At 38.5% G+C, this 18,750-nt stretch overlaps 3 protein-coding genes across 5 annotated transcripts; 1 reads left to right on the top strand and 2 right to left on the bottom strand.

The window, feature by feature from the left end:
• The first annotated feature begins 787 nt into the window (after nucleotides 1-787).
• Nucleotides 788-9,628, top strand: LOC122017400 (alpha-mannosidase 2-like). The gene is made up of 4 exons (XM_042575014.1): nucleotides 788-1,486; nucleotides 1,679-1,828; nucleotides 5,381-5,413; nucleotides 6,519-9,628. Exons 1-4 carry the CDS (start codon nucleotides 803-805, stop codon nucleotides 9,255-9,257), a joined length of 3,606 nt encoding a protein of 1,201 aa, XP_042430948.1. The 5' UTR covers nucleotides 788-802; the 3' UTR covers nucleotides 9,258-9,628.
• A 535-nt stretch (nucleotides 9,629-10,163) lies between these two features.
• LOC122014291 (BTB/POZ domain-containing protein At1g03010-like) lies at nucleotides 10,164-12,623 on the bottom strand. Its single transcript, XM_042570480.1, has 4 exons — nucleotides 12,413-12,623; nucleotides 12,267-12,333; nucleotides 11,080-12,201; nucleotides 10,164-10,818 (listed from the first exon to the last, which is right to left on the bottom strand). The coding sequence occupies exons 1-4, from the start codon at nucleotides 12,436-12,438 to the stop codon at nucleotides 10,294-10,296; spliced, it is 1,740 nt and encodes a 579-aa protein (XP_042426414.1). The 5' UTR covers nucleotides 12,439-12,623; the 3' UTR covers nucleotides 10,164-10,293.
• A 1,140-nt stretch (nucleotides 12,624-13,763) lies between these two features.
• LOC122015678 (BTB/POZ domain-containing protein At1g03010-like) lies at nucleotides 13,764-18,049 on the bottom strand. 3 transcript variants are annotated; one of them, XM_042572695.1, is made up of 5 exons: nucleotides 17,221-18,049; nucleotides 16,126-16,232; nucleotides 15,530-15,669; nucleotides 14,385-14,476; nucleotides 13,764-14,259 (listed from the first exon to the last, which is right to left on the bottom strand). In XM_042572695.1, the coding sequence occupies exons 1-3, from the start codon at nucleotides 17,643-17,645 to the stop codon at nucleotides 15,659-15,661; spliced, it is 543 nt and encodes a 180-aa protein (XP_042428629.1). In that variant the 5' UTR covers nucleotides 17,646-18,049; the 3' UTR covers nucleotides 13,764-14,259; nucleotides 14,385-14,476; nucleotides 15,530-15,658. The 3 variants fall into 3 exon arrangements, with proteins under 3 accessions (XP_042428629.1, XP_042428628.1, XP_042428630.1); XM_042572694.1 differs by having other exon boundaries at nucleotides 14,385-14,473; XM_042572696.1 differs by having other exon boundaries at nucleotides 14,385-14,473; nucleotides 16,126-16,215; nucleotides 17,306-18,047.
• Between the last annotated feature and the right edge of the window lie 701 nt (nucleotides 18,050-18,750).

Here is an 18,750-nt window from a genome sequence, read left to right as displayed (position 1 = left end):
AAAATAAAATTTAAAAAAATTAATTGGAAAAATATAAGTATTATGAAAAAAATAATAAATTAAATTAATTAAAAAATAAAAACTAAATAAAATTTATATAAAATTGAAAAATAAAGTATTGATAAAAAATAATAAATTAAATTAATTAAAAAATAAAATTAAATAAAATTAAAAATATAATTGTATGAGAATTATTTTTAAATAAAATTAATTAAAAAATTAAAATTAAATAAGAATTAAATGAAATAAAAAAATAAAAAAAATAAAGAAGAAGCTACATGCGTCTTTTGGCAGGGAGAGAGGAGCAGCTCTCCTAATCGAATCTAACGTACCAATTGAATCGATTGACAGAGTATACTTTTTAAATTATAGGAAATTAGTTTTTGTTATATACTTATCGATTAAATATAGAATAATTTTTTATATTTATTTTATTATGTGACTCAACAAAAGTTAAATATTATTAAAATTACGATAAGCTAAACGTCATTAACTTGAATAATTGTTATTCTAAATTTTCCGTGCAGCACGCACTGGAAGAAGCTCATAAATTTTGGCCCCTAAATTTTATTAAATTTCACTTCACCTCCTTTAGTGCAGCTATACTTTTTTAGCTGTTACAGCCCCCAAATTAACTTATTTTCATTTGACCCCACTTTGCCGAGTCTTGTAGTTAGTAGATTCTCATATAAAGCCATCGGTAACGACATGAGAACTTGATTTGACTTTGAGGAGAAATAAAACTTTTAAATTGTTGGAGGTAAGTGAAAAACTATAGTAAACTTGGGACTTCGGAGGGGCAATGAAATTTCCTCGAAATGAAATACCAATAAAAGGAAAGATCGTCGGTCTTCGGTGCCCTTTTTGGTTTCTTTCTGTAGCTCCTCCGATGGAATTCTTCTCCGGCGGCCGGCGTGGCGGCGGGGGTGGCGGCGGGCTCCTCCCGTCCACCACCGCCACCAAGATGAAGGCCATCCGAAAGCCATCCACCTCCTCGTCCCGCCGCCGGGGCCGGATCCGTGACCTTCTCCCTCCGACCTCCTCCTTCTTCACCATCGGCCTCGTCATCTCCCTGCTCTTCTTCCTTATCGTCATCCTCATCTTCGGCGTCCCCACCCCCCTGTCCTCCTCCCACTCGAAGCAGCGGGTTCCTCGCCGCACCGTCCCTCGCAGGCCCCTCCCTTCCTCGGAGGGCAGCGCCGAAGGGGGTCTTAGGGCTATCGCTGAGTTGATTTCGTCGCCGGCTTCTGTAGATATCACCACCAAGGATCTGTACGACCGGATCGAGTTCTCGGACTTGGACGGCGGGGCGTGGAAGCAGGGATGGAAAGTGACCTATCAGGGTCATGAATGGGACGATGAGAAACTGAAAGTCTTTGTGGTTCCTCATTCTCATAACGATCCAGGATGGAAGTTAACGGTCGAGGAGTACTACAATCGTCAGTCGCGTTACATACTGGACACCATCGTGGAGTCTCTCACAAAGGTAGATCCATTTTCAGTATGTCCTTTGTTATCTTCTGCAACTGCTGCCAAGTAAGTGACTATTAGGATATCTGATCCTTTTAGTAAGATTTTGTCTATGATTCAGTAGTGGATGCTATTCTACTGGGTATTGTAAATCAGTCTCAATTTGCTACTGTGGTACTTTTTGAGGAATCTAAAACTTTTGTTGCAGGATTCTCGTCGTAAGTTTATATGGGAAGAGATGTCTTACTTGGAGAGATGGTGGAGGGAGGCATCCAGTGATAAAAAGGAAAACTTCATCAAGTTGGTTAAGAATGGGCAGCTAGAGATTGTGGGAGGGGGTTGGGTGATGAATGATGAGGTTAGACAACTAGTTGATAATTGTTTTGTGTGTTAAAAGTGCCAAATTGTTGCAGAGGCCTCTGATCATACACGTGAACTCTTAATGAGCTGATGCATGTTGAATATTTTCCTTGTCTTAAATAGCTTTTCTAGGAACTTTACTCCTCTGCTTTGTGGCGAGTCTATTTTAGCTTATCTTATCTGACTACAAGAAACCACGCCGGATACACACCACAATTGCCTTCCACAAATGATGCTTCATCTATTACAGTCTCACAGAAAGGGTTCTTATTGGTGAACTAAAAAAATTCTCTTCGGCCTCTTTCAAATGTTACTATGTGACAAATACTACTACTCTTAGCCGCATTGGAAGTAGTTTATAATAAGCTCATTTGGCGTATAAAACAAACATGATACCAGTGAAACGAACTGAAATTAATATTTCAAGGTGAAAAATCTGTCTGATCTCTATCTTATTGAACTGGCCTAAGATGTTGGCCGAACAGTGTATCATTAGATCATTTGGCTTTATTTAAAAGATTGACACTGATGAAACAAACTGATCCGAATAGTGGTGTATGATAGGATCATCTCTCTCTCTCTCTCTCTCTTTCTATATATATATTTATGATCCTAATGAAACAGTGAAGTGAGATGAATAGTATTTCAAACACCATTTGGCTTATCTTGCAAAATCAAAGTGACCTGCATATTGCATGGTGAACTGTCCATCTTATCTCATTCAACATGCCAAAAAATTTACATATAGGCAGGCTTCAGATATTTAATAGTAAGTGACTTAAAGAAATTACATGAGAATAGAAGCCTCCTGATCCTTCTTTCTTGATACTTCATCTTGTACAGCATCTAGGAGGAAAGCGGCTTCCAGTCATCTAGTGGTGTTGTAAACTTCAAAAATTTTATGAAATTTTTTTATATTGCTTATGTAAGATTTTCTTTCGAGTTTCAACTTCATTGATGGATACTGTAACATTAGACCATTTTGCTTTAGTATATTCTTTTGTTTGAATAAATTATATCATTAGATTTTATTCATTACCTTTATTTGTCTACTCAAGGTTTATGCTTTTCAAAAATTATTTTGCTTTTCTATACTGTACCTGTCAGATGAGAGAGTTGAAGAAAACATTTGCTATTTCTGCATAATTTACTTTAGATAGTAGCTCTATGCCCCTATCATTATCTCACTGTTGTCTCTCTTGTAAATATGTTGATATTTCTAATTAACCCTTGCAATAAAAATAATAATAATATACTCTTTTGATAGTGTGATACTATTCTTATGCTTTGGTTTGCACCATCCATTGTGATGAAAGCTTTCCAGTACCTCTTGTTCATTTACCAGATCCTAGAGTGGTTACTTGCTTTTTTGATTGACAAATGCATAGGGGATTTGCCATACTAAGGTGTTCTTTCTAGTGCCTTCCTTTTTATTTTTCATCACCTGAAAATATCCATTATTTCTAGTATGTACCATATAATTCTCATTACATGATATATTATTGCTTTATTTGGTGTATTTTGCACTAACCATCCTTAAAAAGTGTTTTTTTTTCATTTGATACCCCTAGAAGTTTGAAAATTATGCTTGCCACCCATAAGTGACTTGCTCGATTTATAACTAGTGTAACCTAACAAGTATTTTACAATTTTTTATACTATTTTATAACATTTTTATCTATGTTTTAGATATTTAGGTGGTGTTTGGTTCTCTCCTAGGAATCAGAATGGGAATGAGTATCATAGTATTGTAGAATGAGAATGGGTATGAGCTTGGGTATCATTCCTAAAAATAATGTTTGGTTAATTGAATATTTTCAATCGGAATGAACTTAAATTTCCTTTTTTACCCTTAGAGGAAAATAAGAGAAAAAATTAAATGGAAGATAAAGTTGAATGTGAGAGAAACATATGATGAGAAAGAATGATGAGAGAGAAAGTGTGATGGGAAAAAATGAAGAGAGGGAAAGAGTTATGAGAGAAAATGAGGAGAGAGACGTGATAGGAGAGATTGAGAAGAGAAAAAGTATGATGAGAGAGAAAGAGTGATGGGAAAAAATGATGAGAGAGAGTGTGATGAAAGAAAATGAGAGAATGAGAAGAGAAAGTATGATGAGAGAGAAAGTGTGATGGGAAAAAATGAAGAGAGGGAAAGTGTGATGAGAGAAAATGAGGAGAGAGAATGTGATGGAAGAGAATGAAGAGAGAGAAAGTGTGATGAGAGAAAATATGGAGAGAGAGTATGGTAAGAGAGATTGAGGAGAGAGAAAGCATGATGAGAGAGAACGTATGATGAAAAAATGAGGAGAGAATAAAGAGAGAGAAAATAATGAGAGAGAGTGTGTGATGAGAGAGAATATAGATAGAAAATGATAAAGAATGTGTGATGAGAGAGAATGAGGAGAGAGAGTATGATGGAAGAGAATGAAGAGAGAGAAAGTGTGATGAGATAAAATATGGAGAGGGAGTATGGTAAGAGAGATTGAAGAGAGAGAAAGAATGATGAGAGAGAAAGTATGATGAGAAAATGAAGAGAGAGTGTGTGTGATGAGAGAGAATACAGAGAGAAAATGGTAGAGAATGTGTGATGAGAGAGAATAACGAGAGAGAAAGAATAAGGAGAGAAAAAGTATATTGAGAAAGAAAATGTGATGATAGAATGAGGAGAGAGAAAGTATGATGAGAGAGAATAAGGAGAGAGAGTGAAATGAAAGAAATATTTAACAAATATACTAAAGGTATTTTTGTCCAAAACTTAATTTTTATTCCCATTCCATCAAAACCCAAGGGAGGGGGTGAGTTTCATCCATACCCAAATTTTTGGATTTCATTCCAAAATCTTGATTCCATTCGTATCAACCAAACACAAGGTTTGGGAATGAATCTATTCTCTCATTCCCAAACCTCTAAACCAAACGTCACCTTAAATTTCATCTGAAATTTGAAGAAAAAAAAGAAAAATCTAATCCCCACACTTGACTATAAAAATAACTTTGCTTCTCCACCTACTTAACCCACATTTATATTGCTCTTCAATGCTACAACTTTGTCATCGTCCCTGCCTCAGTCCAGTCTTCTTCACTTTCTTCCTTTTCTCACCTTTGTCTTCCCCATTCTCATCCTCTATTCTTTTTCTCTTCTCAATAGATCCCTCTCAACAAATGAAAGGAAGTTTCCTGTTTATAAGGTGATTGAGGCTTATCAGTGAAGGAAAATATTTGAGAGATTTTTTTTGCAAAGATTAGCTGTTCTAATCTGATTGAACTTTACTAAAATTGGCATCAATGCACCTGGAGTAGAGTCAGCGTGCTTTTTAGTTTTGCAGCACTAAATAAACACTTAAATATTGATGACATGTATGAAAGTATTATAAACTAATGTGAGGTTTATAAGTTATCAGTTGAATGGACTGCTCGAGGTGCTCAGTGAAATTTTAAAATCTGTGAGATTATTAAGCTCATGTGAACTTTTAAAATTATTCAGTGCAATTTTCCCTCAAAATATTCTTTTGTACTAAGTTTTCTGATGCCAATATTTTTGTTCTTTGCAGGCCAACTCCCATTATTTTGCTATCATAGAACAGGTATGATTTTTGTCTTTTAAAGACAATTTTACTGACTTATTGGAACATCTTTCTCAGTGTTTGTTTCAATTGTATTCACTACATTTTTCTATAGAATCTTTATGTTTGTTGGCAATTTATTAGACAATGAGTGTTTTCAATGAGGGGATGCGACCTTTGAGGAATGATCCAATCAGCATGGTAGGCCATGTTGGTGCTTTGAAACTCGGTCTTGGAAGAAAACCTGTCAGGGAGCAACTTCATGCTAAGAAAACTGTTTTGGGATTTAAAAATTTCGAAATCTGGTTAATTGGTTCAGAGCATCCAAGGTTGACCTTTATGATAATTTTTTTGGTTTTAAGTAAAAAAAATCAAACTGATGTTGAACTAATTCCTGATTGAACTTTTCAGACGTGTGGTTTAGAAAACATTTGCATCATGGCATCTTATGTAAGATTCACATATCCACTGTGCAAACGACAAATATCAAAACAATGGCATTTTCCAACTCTGTTTCCTTAGTTTTAGGCAATCAAGGGTCAAATATTATAGTGCAGTAACAATGCTAGTTGATTTTTACTGAAAAAAAAGTCCATGTTATTAATTTTGTCTAATTGTGATTAACAATTTAACATTCATTTGAGAAGGATAGCCTGCAATGACAATGCAACAACAAAAACAACAAGCATGTGTTAGTCTTAAAATTTTGAGGTCGGCTACAAGATCGTTATCACTGATTACCATCTTAAAATCCATGCCCAAAGAACGGTTTTCTTTATATTTTTAAAATGGAAAAACAAAAATTTATTATCTAAGGCACCAATCTGGGCTAAACATGATACAGGTGGGTTTCAAAATGTTGGAACTGATTGAACCCTATTTTCGTATTTTACTCAGTGAAACTATGCCCATTTAGGTAGTTCATGTATTCTTCAATATACGAGATTCATATGGATGTTTGTTATTAATTGCATCCTTGGTGACCACATATGTTAATTCTTAATCCAATATAATATATGTATGTCTGTTCAAGTCTTACTATTTATCTTGCCTACTATCTGTTTTAATTTTTTTTTTCTGAAGTATATGATTCTGGGGATTAATCCTGATTTTAAACTGGATTCAGATTACAGAAGGAAACATGTGGCTTAATGATACCATTGGCGTTATTCCCAGAAATTCTTGGGCCATAGATCCATTTGGTTATTCAGCCACAATGCCTTATTTGCTACAGCGTATGGGTTTCCGTAACATGCTAATACAGAGGACTCACTATGAATTGAAGAAAGAGCTAGCTTTGCATAGAAATCTAGAATACATTTGGCGGCAAAGCTGGGACAAGGAGGAAACTACAGATATATTTGTTCACATGATGCCATTTTATTCCTATGATATTCCTCATACTTGTGGACCCGAGCCAGCTATTTGCTGTCAGTTTGACTTTGCTCGGATGCGTGGATTTAGTTATGAGGCCTGTCCATGGAGGATAGACCCAGTTGAAACAAATGCTAACAATGTACAGGAGAGAGCCATGAAACTTTTGGACCAATATAGGAAAAAATCAACCTTGTACAGAACAAATACCCTTCTTGTTCCTTTAGGTGATGATTTCCGTTATATTAGTATCGACGAAGCAGAAGCCCAGTTTAGGAACTATCAAATGCTTTTTGATTATATAAACTCCAATCCCAGTTTGAATGCTGAGGTGATGTTTGGTACTCTTGAAGATTACTTTAAAACCCTCCGTGAGGAAGCAGAAAGGAAAAACTTCTCCCAACCTGGTGAGGTGGGATCTGCTGAACTTGGTGGTTTCCCGTCTCTCTCAGGTGATTTCTTTACTTATGCTGATAGAAACCTAGACTACTGGAGTGGATATTATGTTTCAAGACCATTTTTTAAAGCAGTTGATCGAGTATTGGAACAAACACTCCGTGCCTCAGAAATCTTAGCTGCATTAGTTTTGGGTTACTGTCAGAAGCTTCATTGTGCTAAACTACCTATCAGTTTTGCCCACAAATTGACTGCTGCTAGGCGGAACTTGGCTCTTTTTCAACATCATGATGGGGTTACTGGAACGGCTAAGGATCATGTTGTTATAGACTATGGCACTAGGATGCATACCTCTCTGCAGGACCTGCAGTTTTTCATGTCTAGGGCTGTGGAAGTTCTTCTAGGCGATCTACATGACAAAGCAGACCCGACATTGCTGTCTCATTTTGAGCCGGTGAAAAGTAGGTCAAAGTTTAATGTCCTGCCAGTGCACAAAGTTCTTGACCTTAAGGAAGGGGACACCCACTCAGTGGTTCTCTATAATCCGTTGGAGCAAACAAGGGATGAAATTGTAATGGTTGTTGTGTCTCAGCCTGATGTTTCTGTTACGCATTCCAATGGGTCATGCTTGGAGAGCCAAGTATCTCCCAATTGGATGCATGGCACCTCAGATAGCTCTAGCATGCAGCATCGTCTTTATTGGCGAGCCTCTGTTGCTGCAATGGGCTTAGAAACCTATTATGTTGCTCGTGGATCCAGGACCTGTGGAAAAGCTGTGCCTTCTGTATTGAAGGTGTTCTCTGATGCCCAATTTTCTTGTCCGTCGCCATATGTTTGTTCAGATATTACAACTGACGAGGTGCAGATTCATAACCTTCTTTACACACTAACATTTGATGTAAAGAAAGGTCTTCTGCAGAAGATAACTCACAAAAATGGCAAACAAACTAATGTTGGGGAAGAGATTAATATGTACAGCAGCTCTGGCAGTGGAGCTTACTTGTTCAAACCTATTGGAGAAGCTAAACCTATTATCAAGGAAGGTGGCAAATTTATGATTTTGGAAGGTCCACTGGTCCAGGAAGCTCTCTCTATTCCGAAGACAGAGTGGAAGAATACACCAATTTTCCATAGTACAAGGATCTACAGTGTGGAGAACACAGTGCAAGAATTGGTCATCGAGAAGGAATACCATGTGGAACTTCTTGGTAACGAATACAATGAGCGTGAATTAATTGTTAGATTCAAAACAGACATTGAGAATAAGAGGGTGTTCTATACTGATCTTAATGGGTTTCAGATGAGTCGAAGGGAGACGTACCAGAAAATCCCTCTGCAAGGAAACTACTATCCTATGCCATCTCTTGCTTTTATGCAGGATCCATCTGGTCACCGGTTTTCTGTCCATTCTAAGCAGTCACTTGGTGCAGCTAGCTTGGAAGAAGGTTGGCTAGAAATTATGCTTGATCGCCGATTGGCTCACGATGATGGACGTGGTCTAGGACAAGGGGTGATGGATAACCATCCTACGGATATCCTTTTCCACATCCTCACAGAGTCTAATGTGTCTGCATTACCTGCAAAGCACGCATTGTTGACACTCCAACCATCAGTTCTTTCTCACCGAGTCGGTGCCCACTTGAACTATCCAATGCACGCATTTGTCAGCAACAATAACCACAAACGAAAGTCCAACCTGCTTCGTCAAACTTCATTTGCCCCATTATCTTCGTCATTGCCATGCGACTTGCACATAGTCAACTTCAAGGTTCCACAGCCTCTGAAGTTCGCACAGGCTGGTCCTCTCACTGCTAGATTCGTAATCTACTTGCAGTGGAGAGGATGGGATAGTTCATTCTGTAAAAGAGGCGGATTGCCATGTTCGACTGTAATGGAGGAGCCAGTGAACTTGTTCTATGTCTTCAAGGATCTCTCCGCTCTGAATGTGAAAGCAACTACTCTGAATCTACTACACGACGACCCTGAAACCATGGAGTACATTGAGCAGTTGGGAGATGCAGCTCAGGAGGGAAATGTGCTAATACAGCCGATGGAAATACAGGCCTACAAGTTAGATCTTCAGCCACAAACTTGAGTCATGCAATGCGAACTTCTTACGCTGTCTTGCTAAAAAGACGTCACCATCCTATGCCTCAAACGCAGTGAACTTAGGTCGCCTGGTCCCTAACATTGTGAAATGGATTCACAGCAATCTTTTCTGGATATTGACTCAAACACATGCAAGTCAAAGTTGGAAACCTCTCATAGCTATTGGTTTCAAGATCCTCGAAATTGTACCGGAGGCCGATAATATGGATTTTTCTTAGAGCTTGTCAACGTTTTGAGTTTGTTATGTACTTTAGAAGGCTATTAAACATAATTTTGTATGGTAATTGGACCGGCTTAGTGGCAGGTTTCATGTTGAGACTTTATTAAGAAATCTGCAATTTGCAATGAGTTTCTAGACGATCATGAGGTGCATGCTAGAAGGTGGTATGTTGACATGTGAATATGGTGAATTGTAGCTTGAGAATGGATTTCTGCTCCTTGCCTTACGAATTAATATACATTCAATATTTTTAAGGTGATCAAATAATTTACATGATGAATTTATAATTTGGCTCCTTTAAGATACGGGACAAGTATAAGGCTGTCTACTTGCGAAATTTAAATAATACTTGTAAAGTTAAGTTACACCTCAAATCATGAGAAGCTGAGGTGTTGTAAGTGATGATAGCCTCCTTTACAAGGGAGAAAGTGGAAAGAGTACTTTTAATTTAAAAATTAATAAATATGCACTTTTATCTTAATTATCATCTGAAAGACACCTCATCATCTTTAATCTACTCATTGTACATTGAAAGGTTAACAACTTCAATAAATCAATTAAAATTGTTCATTTTTTATTAATATAAAGAAAAGATACCATTAACTTCTTAATTAAGTAAAGATAACTTCATTTCCAAGTAAAAAAAAGTCTTTTAAGAATCATGATTTCGTGTAAATCTCAAAGTGTATGAAACTGAACACACTGGAAGATCGAAAGCAAATAGTAAAAGTAAAAAAAAAAAATCAAAGAAAATACCAAATACAATACAAATGGAACAGAATCCAGATAAGAAAGAAGTCGTTCATGAAATGGAGTGGCTCCTCCTCTGAAACAGTAGACGAGCATCGGATGCAGCAGCCCTCTTCGCGCCAAACGGCTTCAGTTCCCTCATCCTAAAGAAGGCACTCATCTTGCTCAGTTTCTTAGCTAGCGATCTCATCAACTTGTTGGTCGGATTTGCTCGAACGAGCTCCTTCTTCATGGAAACATGGTCCTTCTCCAAATCAGTGAGCCTCATCCTCATCCTCGCCACCTCGAGCTTCAGCTCCCTGTTCTCTCTCCTCACCGACGCATAGCAGTCCCTCGGAGAAACGGCAGCGCTGCCCGCTCCGCTCCCCGACCTCTGAGACACGAAGAAGAACCGATCGTGGCCTCCGTCGATCGCATTTCGAAGCCGAATTTGCTCGAAGTACAGAACCTGCACCGCCATCTGAACGGGCAGCCTCTCGTTCTGAGCCGCATGGCTGCATGCCTCTTGAGACAGCCGCTGGCAATTCACCGACTTGCACAGTAGATACCGCTCCGAGTCTTTGATGTTCGGATGAACCTGCGATTCCTAGTTAGCTCTTTAATATATTCCACGTTCACGAGTACTCATCCAAGGAAAATTAAAAGAAAATAATAATAAAAGGGCCATGAAATTCATGTGATGATTTCAAAATAATAATAATAATTTTTACTGAATTTAAAAAAGATTTAATTAATTAATAATAATAATAATATAAAATTTATTTAAATATAAATAATAATATAGGAAGAAAGAACCATATTATTGCAGTACAAATCTGGAAATGTAGTCGAGAATTACCTTGAGGAAGATATCGATAGCTCTGTAGAGACCATCATTCGCTGCTCGCGCGTGATCGGGGAGCAGTTCGGCGAGAGCGATGAACTTCGCCGGCGTCGAGTTGGAGTCCAATGCGATTTCTGCGAGATAGCTATCCAGAAGATTGGACACTTTGAGCAGAGAGCTCTGTTCGTAGTAACCACCGTCGATGTCTTCTCTCGACCGGTGCTCTTCCTCCTCCTCCTCGTCGTTCGAATTCAGGAAGATGGAGAAGATCCTCAGCGCCGAATCAGTGTCGTAGATCGAGTGTGCCCCCTTGTGGCGGCAGTTCGCCGGAATCAGAATGTCCGCGAGAATGGCTCGGTCCAATCGGAGGCCGATTCTCCTCTCCAAGTTCGCTCTGCAGATCGCCGATGCCGAAACCATCGTCGCGGTTTTCAGAAGCCCCGAAAGGAACGCGATCGGCGCGTCGCACTTCCTCCTCTGCGTCGGAAGCAAACCGGCGATCGTCTCGACGACGATCTTCTGATTCGCGAGAGTCTGTTCCTCCGACGACAGGCCGCCTTGGACCGAGCTCTGTGCGTAGTTCATCAAGATCCTAGTGATCGTCTCCTTCCTCAAACCCTTAGCTTTCATCGCCTTGATGACTCTCTGGAAGAGATCCGAGCTCAGCGCCGCCAAAGCCTTTCCCCACCAGTTCGTCGGATCTAGAGCCGAGCTCTGCTCGAGATCCAAAAGGCCGGCGGCGACTTGCTCTTTGCAGGCATTGTTCACTATCTTCGCTATGATCCTGTCGATGAGATCGACCTCCTCGGCCGCCGGAAGGAGCTTCTCGCAGTGGCGGAGCACGGTGATCGAGTTCGCGATCGAAGGACCGACCGATTCCTTGAGGAAAACCTCGGTTCGGAGAACCAAATTCTTATCTGAAAATTCTTCAGTCATCTCCAGATAGTGAGCCGCGCAATGCAACATGGCGACGTTGGACAGATCGAGCTCTACGTGCGCGCCGTAGCAGAACTTGGCGGCGAGCTCGAACGCCTCCGATCCGCCCGGCATGCCCTCGAGGTTCACGCGCGTCGGCTTCGAGTCTTTGGCCTCGAGCAAAAGCTTCCGGATCCTTCCGCTCCACGAAACCAGAGGAAACTACAGGAATCGATTAATGGCCACCGTTCATGACTTCCTGATGAGTGTTCATGGATCGTACTCACCTTGTGAAGTGCATAACTCGATGCGCCGACTTCGATCGTGAGGTCGGTAGCTACGTCAGAAATCGGCCTGCAAATGTAAACAAACACGAACAATGATAAGAACTAGAAGAACTAGAAGAATTCAAGAAGAAAGAAGAAGAAGATACCATTTAAGAGTTTGCTTTCTCTGCATCTTTGTTTCTGAGATTGCAGCTTTTGGGAGTTGTGTGAGAAGAGGAGTTCGTGAAGAGTTTTATTGTGAAAGGAAAGAATTAAGAACTAATTAAGTGTGGAACACACATACTTTTCATCATAATTCTTTACTCTAATAAGTATTATATACTTTAGATAGGCTGTAATCATCCCGACTAGCCTTTGATAAGGATAAAATTCGTCGGCGGCCTTAATGATCGTCGATGGTCGTTATGTGTATCGCAAGAAAAAAATGCCAGTATAGATAACATGAAATGGTGTATCAACTAACTTTGTAAATAGGGCAATAAATGAGTTAAATTGAGCTAAGTTTTGTGATGTTCAATTAAATCAAGTCAAGTTGAGCCTAAAATGAGTTTGAGTTTGATTTAAACTTGGCTGAAGCATGATTAGTTTATTTATATTATTCTGGAGTTCTCAATTAAGTTTGTTTGATCAATTATAATTTTTATATTTTAAAATTTGTTTGATTGATTATTGAGTTTGATAATATAGATTTATTTATCCGTTTTCAAACTTGTTTATGAAGCTAATAGGCAAGTCCCGATTCAACCTCAATTGAACTCGATTGGTAGTCATCCAACTATATGTGTGAATTATGGTCTAAACCTAATCGAAATACACTTGACAAACCACTTTTAGTCTGTTGCAAAGGTAACCCTAGCTATACCTTTAATGAGCTTGATTCAATTCATTTGATTACTATAAAAAGTTTTGAAAGTGGATGGATGGCAGCTGGTTTGTTGGTCCATGATTTAAGAGACAGAAACAAGAAATTCTTTCAATTCAATAGTTCATCAATAGTGAGGGAAAAGGAAATTGGGAAATGGATGGAGGAATAGGAGACAAGACTAAAGAGAGAGAGAAAAGTGTGGAGTTTTTTTTAAGTAGACATGGTGATGAAGAGGTGGAGAGAATGATTTGCATAGGTGAAGCAAGTGCCCCTTATTATGGCAGACAAAAGGAATGCCTACTGCTGCCTATTATGGGTCTCACATGCTTAACTATCTTTTATTCAGTTTGTTGAATTCGTTTGGTTAGCCGACATCGGCTAGGTCCATCTGGTTTGATGAATTGAGTTGGACTAGTCGACTCGGTTTAGTTGTTGTACTTGTTTCAACTCACTGGATGTTTTCTTGTGCTCAACTGAGATTTGATTTCGAGTGTTTTAACTATAACCGTAGGGTCAATATTCTTAGGCTTGTGTGATTTGGCAACTTTGATAGTCACCTAAATACTAACAAGTAACATTCATATTAGCATTGTGTTCTTCACGAGATTGTTCTTCTTTGAAAGTTGCCAGGGTAGGAAAAAACAATATGCTTATTCTGTAATCAATCTACAAGTAGGTGTATAACTCAAGTCTTTTTTGTTAAATAAACTTGCACGAAACAAGATTGAGGTGCCAATAAGTTCTACACAAACAGAGCTTCAACAGAGAATCGATAGAGCCGATAAACACACAACCCCTCACAGATGCTCTGACAAAATCGAAATGATGGTGTGTGCAGACACAAACTTTGAAAGAAAATGTGCGGGTACATCTTTATTCTCAATCATTGAGTTGTTTCTTGACGAGGGAGCGATCGTAGCCTCAGTCACCAGTACCTTATTATGATAGACTTACATTTGACCTTGAACAGTGTCAACTTTGGGGTCTTCTGTTTCTTTTTTCATGACCACTGGTTCGTGATGCTTTGAGATTGGCCTGCCTAATCGTAATTGGATGCTGACTTGGTTGATACTAGATGTAACTGGCAGGATCTCCTTTGCCGCTCTCTTGGCTATGTCCATTGCCTCACTTCAAGTGAAAAAATATAGAAAACCGAGACGCGGTTCGATGTAAATAAGTGAGAATGTTCTTGTCATCTAAAATAAATCAAGAGAGGTGTCACCTACTGTAAGATGATAGAAAGATGGGAGTACCTAATAAGCATCTAAGCAGGCATTGAGACTAGAGCTTGAACCAATATCTTCCCTTGCAATGAGTGGAGTGTGATGTGTTCTAGGGACATCTGCTGAAAAATAATATATCAGTGTTATGTGTCGTAAGCCGCAAATAAGAGCAAATTTAAAAAGTGAGAACAAAGGAAGTTTCAATTTTGCACTGCATGTGCTGCGACATAATATTCAGTACCAACAACCGAAAATAAATGAGTTGAATGATTTATTGCTCAAAAAGCAATTAACAGTCTGGATAGAGGAATAGAACCCTTAAAGAATCATTTGGAAAAGAACCCTAATCATCATCTGAAAGAAACAAGACACACAGGATCAATGTGTCATAGGATCTACATTCAGAAATCAACAAAATAATGTTCTAAAAAAACAACAGTAATGCATCACAAAATGAAGAATTAACTCACCGGCCTATATTCACATTGTCAAATATTGAACCTCCTGAAACATCGGATGGGATCATCTCTTTGCCAGTATTTCCAACTTCCTTTGTCAATTAGAATCAAAATTATTTGAATTTTTACCCTTTCATGTGCAAGATGTCAGTTTTTGCTATTTTTCTTCAGCAGGATTAAAATCTGAGGATATTAACACTAGGTTCTAAGTCCTACGACAAGGGTTATAAACACAGAGCCAGTAATCATCTTCCAAACCCGTGGAAAGCTCCCACAAGTGAAAGATTGGCTCTCTGAATTAACCCACTTATGATCATAATGAGACTTGTGATGATTGTTTTTTTCAATGTCTTACACACCAATCAAAGGTCTATGCTCAACAACCATAGGACGATGAAATACATATGCAAAAGCTTTGAAACATCATGTACAATAATGCAAATAGTAACAAAAAAATCTGTATGCAGTTGAAACATAAACATATACCATAGGTGTTGCTTTCATTGCCACATTAATAGTCAATTTAGTTGAGTGGAAGATATCAGAGAGAGAAGGGAAAGTAACAAAAAAAAGAACACAGATTATGGTAACCTTGCGAACATTTTCTTTCTCTCAACATCTTCAATCCAAGTATCGGATCAAATCACAAACAGCTACATATCAAACAAACTCTTTGCATGCGTTATCAGATAACTCTTTGGGGAATAAATAAAATACCTTAGAGAATTGCTTTGACAAAATGTCAGACACAATGGTTTCAGCTTCTTGATGCCTGGAAAGACCGTTCGAGTCTCTGCCTTCTAAGCCCTTCAAATTCTTTCTTTCTTCCAAAATAGAGCAGTTAGACTATGATGGATCTGGAATTTTAAGCTTAAAATATTAGCAATTTAACAAAACAATATACAAATAGTAACAAAGCTGCAAATGGTAATAAAGCAAGGTATGTGATAAAATAAGTCAACATGAGAAATTACTTTTCACAAAACTCAACTAATGAATGTTTCATAAAGGTCAATTTATCAAATAATTAAAATCGCTTCAGTTAATTGGATGTATCACGAATGCAATGGGAAGCGGTGATCATATGAGATAAAAGTTCTTAAACTTTTGGTTATCAAATTTAAAGAGCTTAGCCTTTGGTTAGAAAAATGACATTGAAAACTGAAGCAATTTTTAAACTTTTCTTAGGTTCATCCTCCTTAATCTTAAATGTTTTTTGAACTTTTCTTAGGTTATCAATTTTTTGAAGTTTTCTTATGTTTACAATCATAGCTTTTATATAACAAAATCACAATTAAGTCCTCAGCGCTCACCAATGTGAATGAAAACTTCAGCAAACTTGACTATGTTTTTTGTGTATCTGATGACGAACACTCTCACCAATTTCATGAGCAGCACTAACACTACAGAAAGGACCAACCTGTTAAACATCTATGAAAATCAACATCTCTGGGTAAAAAAAGATAACTACACTATAAGCAAAATAAAAAAACAAAAATAACTTGCCATGCTATGGTAGTACAATTAGATGCTCGTTTACTGTATCTTATTTCTACCTCTTTTTCGTGACCATTAAGGCTATAACGTATGCTCTCCCTGTTTGAATATACCTCACTCTGAAATTTTTAGGTGAGTATATCACCGGTATTAATATCAATAGCCACCAATAAGAAAATTATCTTTGAGCTTGTCAAGTTGCACAAGGATGGCAACTTCGGAAGGCGAATGCCAGCTTATGATGGAAGGAAAATTCTATATACGGCAAGTGCTTTTCCTTCTAGGTTAAAAGAGTTCACGGTTTCATTACTTGAAGAAGATGGAAGGTACTATTTCTCGTTTGAAAATATTTACTATCTTTGCTAAAATCGTGTGGTTCTGTGTTGTTCAAGAAAGCAAAGAAATTTAGAGGGGCTATAAAGTATTCTAAAGACACAAACATAAACGATCTAAACAAGTTTTTAGTTGGTCAACAAACTAAGGCACATCAAGAAGTCATTCAATCTCATAAAATTATTCTAGAGAGTCTCCATTTATCAAGTCGTTATTATTACTTCTATAGCACGTTTTTTCTTTTCTTCGATTAAGGTATCTTTTCCCCAAAAAAATCAGGGAAAAGAAAACCAGAAAAAATTACAATGAAAATAATAATGACTTGAGAAAATTATACTGGAAAAAATAGAATGAGGAAGTACTTGATAAATGGAGGCTTCCTAAGAACAATTTCAAGAGCTTAATGACTTTTTGATGCGTCTCAATTTGTTGACCAACTAAAAACTTGTTCAGATCGTCTATGTTTATGTGTTTAACATATACTTTATAGTCACTCTACTTTTTTTTGCTTTCTTGAACAACATGAAACAACACGATTTTAGCAAATATAGCAAACATATTCAGACCAGGAGCGATACCTTACGTTTTCAGGTAATGAAAGAGTGAACTCCTTTAACCTAAAATAAATTATCTTGAGGAAGATATCGATAGCTCTGTACAGACCATCATTCGCTGTGTGATCAGGGAGCAGTTCAGCGAGAGCGATGAACTTCGCCGGCGTCGAGTTGGAGTCCAATGCGATTTCTGCGAGATAGCTATCCAAAAGATTGGACACTTTGAGCAGAGAGCTCTGTTCGTAGTAACCACCGTCGATGTCTTCTCTCGATCGGTGCTCTTCCTCCTCCTCCTCGTCGTTCGAATTCAGGAAGATGGAGAAGATCCTCAGTGCCGAATCAGTATCGTAGATCGAGTGTGCCCCCTTGTGGCGGCAATTCGCCGGAATCAGAATGTCCGCGATAATGGCTCTGTCCAATCGAAGGCCGATTCTCCTCTCCAAGTTCATCGCCGATCCCGAAACGATCGTCGCGGTTTTCAGAAGCCCCGAAGGAACGCGATCGGCGCATCGCACTTCCTCCTCTGCGTCGGAAGCAAACCGGCGATCGTTTCGACGATGATCTTCTGATTCGCGAGAGTCTGTTCCTCCGACGATAGGCCGCCTTGAACCGAGCTCTGTGCGTAGTTCATCAAGATCCTAGTGATCGTCCCTTTCTTAGCTTTCATCACCTTGATGACTCTCTGGAAGAGATTCGAGCTCAGCGCCGCCAAAGCCTCTCCCCACCAGTTCGTCAGATCTAGAGCCGAGCTCTGCTCGAGATCCAAAAGACCGGCGGCGACTTGCTCTTTGCAGCTATTGTTCACTATCTTCACTATGATTCTATCGATGAGATCGACCTCTTCGGCTCGCAATGCGGACCACGGTTTGATCGAAGGAGTGACCGAAACCTAGGTTCGAACCGTCGGTTCGACCCATAAACTTAACCTGAACTTTAATCTTAGATGACGTTTGGTTTAAGGGTTTGAGAATGAGAGAATAAATTATTCTTAAATCTTATGTTTAGTTGATGAGAATGGAATCAAGATTTTGGAATGAAACCCAAAAACTTAAGTATAGAAGAAACCTATCCCCTCCCTTGGGTTTTGATGAAATAGAAATGTGAATTAAGTTTTGGATAAAAATATCTTTAATATATTTGTTCAATTTTTCTTTTATTCCATATTCTCTTTCCTTATTCTCTCTCATCAACTCTCTCATCACATATTCTCTACTATTTTCTCTCTATATTCTCTCTCATCACACACTATCTCTCCTTATTTTCTCTCTTCATTCTCTTCCATCACACTTTTTCTCCCATTACATACTATCTCCTCATTTTTTCATCATACTGTCTCTCTCCTCAATCTCTCTTACCATTCTCTTCTCATTTTCTCCATATCCGTGGGACCGACTCTAGGGGGCCGCTGATGTGGCGGTTCCACATTCTCTCCTCATTTTCTCTCTCTTCATTCTCTCCCATCACACACTCTCTCCTTATTTTCTCTAATCACACTTTCTCTCTCAGCATACTTCTCTCTCATCACACTTTCTCTCTCCTCAATCCCTCATTTTC

This window comes from Zingiber officinale, chromosome 8B (genome assembly GCF_018446385.1).
Source record: "Zingiber officinale cultivar Zhangliang chromosome 8B, Zo_v1.1, whole genome shotgun sequence".
In the NCBI taxonomy this organism is placed as follows: Eukaryota; Viridiplantae; Streptophyta; class Magnoliopsida; order Zingiberales; family Zingiberaceae; genus Zingiber; species Zingiber officinale.
This window is presented reverse-complemented; position numbering and strand designations above follow the sequence as displayed.

Coding starts and splice junctions, on each gene's coding strand:
- LOC122017400 (XM_042575014.1), top strand. CDS start 803: ATGAAATTTCCTCGAAATGAAATACCAATAAAAGGAAAGATCGTCGGT. Junction 1,487..1,678: donor TCGTGGAGTCTCTCACAAAG/GTAGATCCATTT, acceptor CTTTTGTTGCAG/GATTCTCGTCGTAAGTTTAT. Junction 5,414..6,518: donor ATTTTGCTATCATAGAACAG/GTATGATTTTTG, acceptor AACTGGATTCAG/ATTACAGAAGGAAACATGTG.
- LOC122014291 (XM_042570480.1), bottom strand. CDS start 12,438: ATGCAGAGAAAGCAAACTCTTAAATG. Junction 12,334..12,412: donor AGAAAGCAAACTCTTAAATG/GTATCTTCTTCT, acceptor TTACATTTGCAG/GCCGATTTCTGACGTAGCTA. Junction 10,819..11,079: donor CTATCGATATCTTCCTCAAG/GTAATTCTCGAC, acceptor TAGGAATCGCAG/GTTCATCCGAACATCAAAGA.
- LOC122015678 (XM_042572695.1), bottom strand. CDS start 17,645: ATGAACTTGGAGAGGAGAATCGGCCTTCGATTGGACAGAGCCATTATC. Junction 16,233..17,220: donor TCATTACCTGAAAACGTAAG/GTATCGCTCCTG, acceptor GATGTTTAACAG/GTTGGTCCTTTCTGTAGTGT.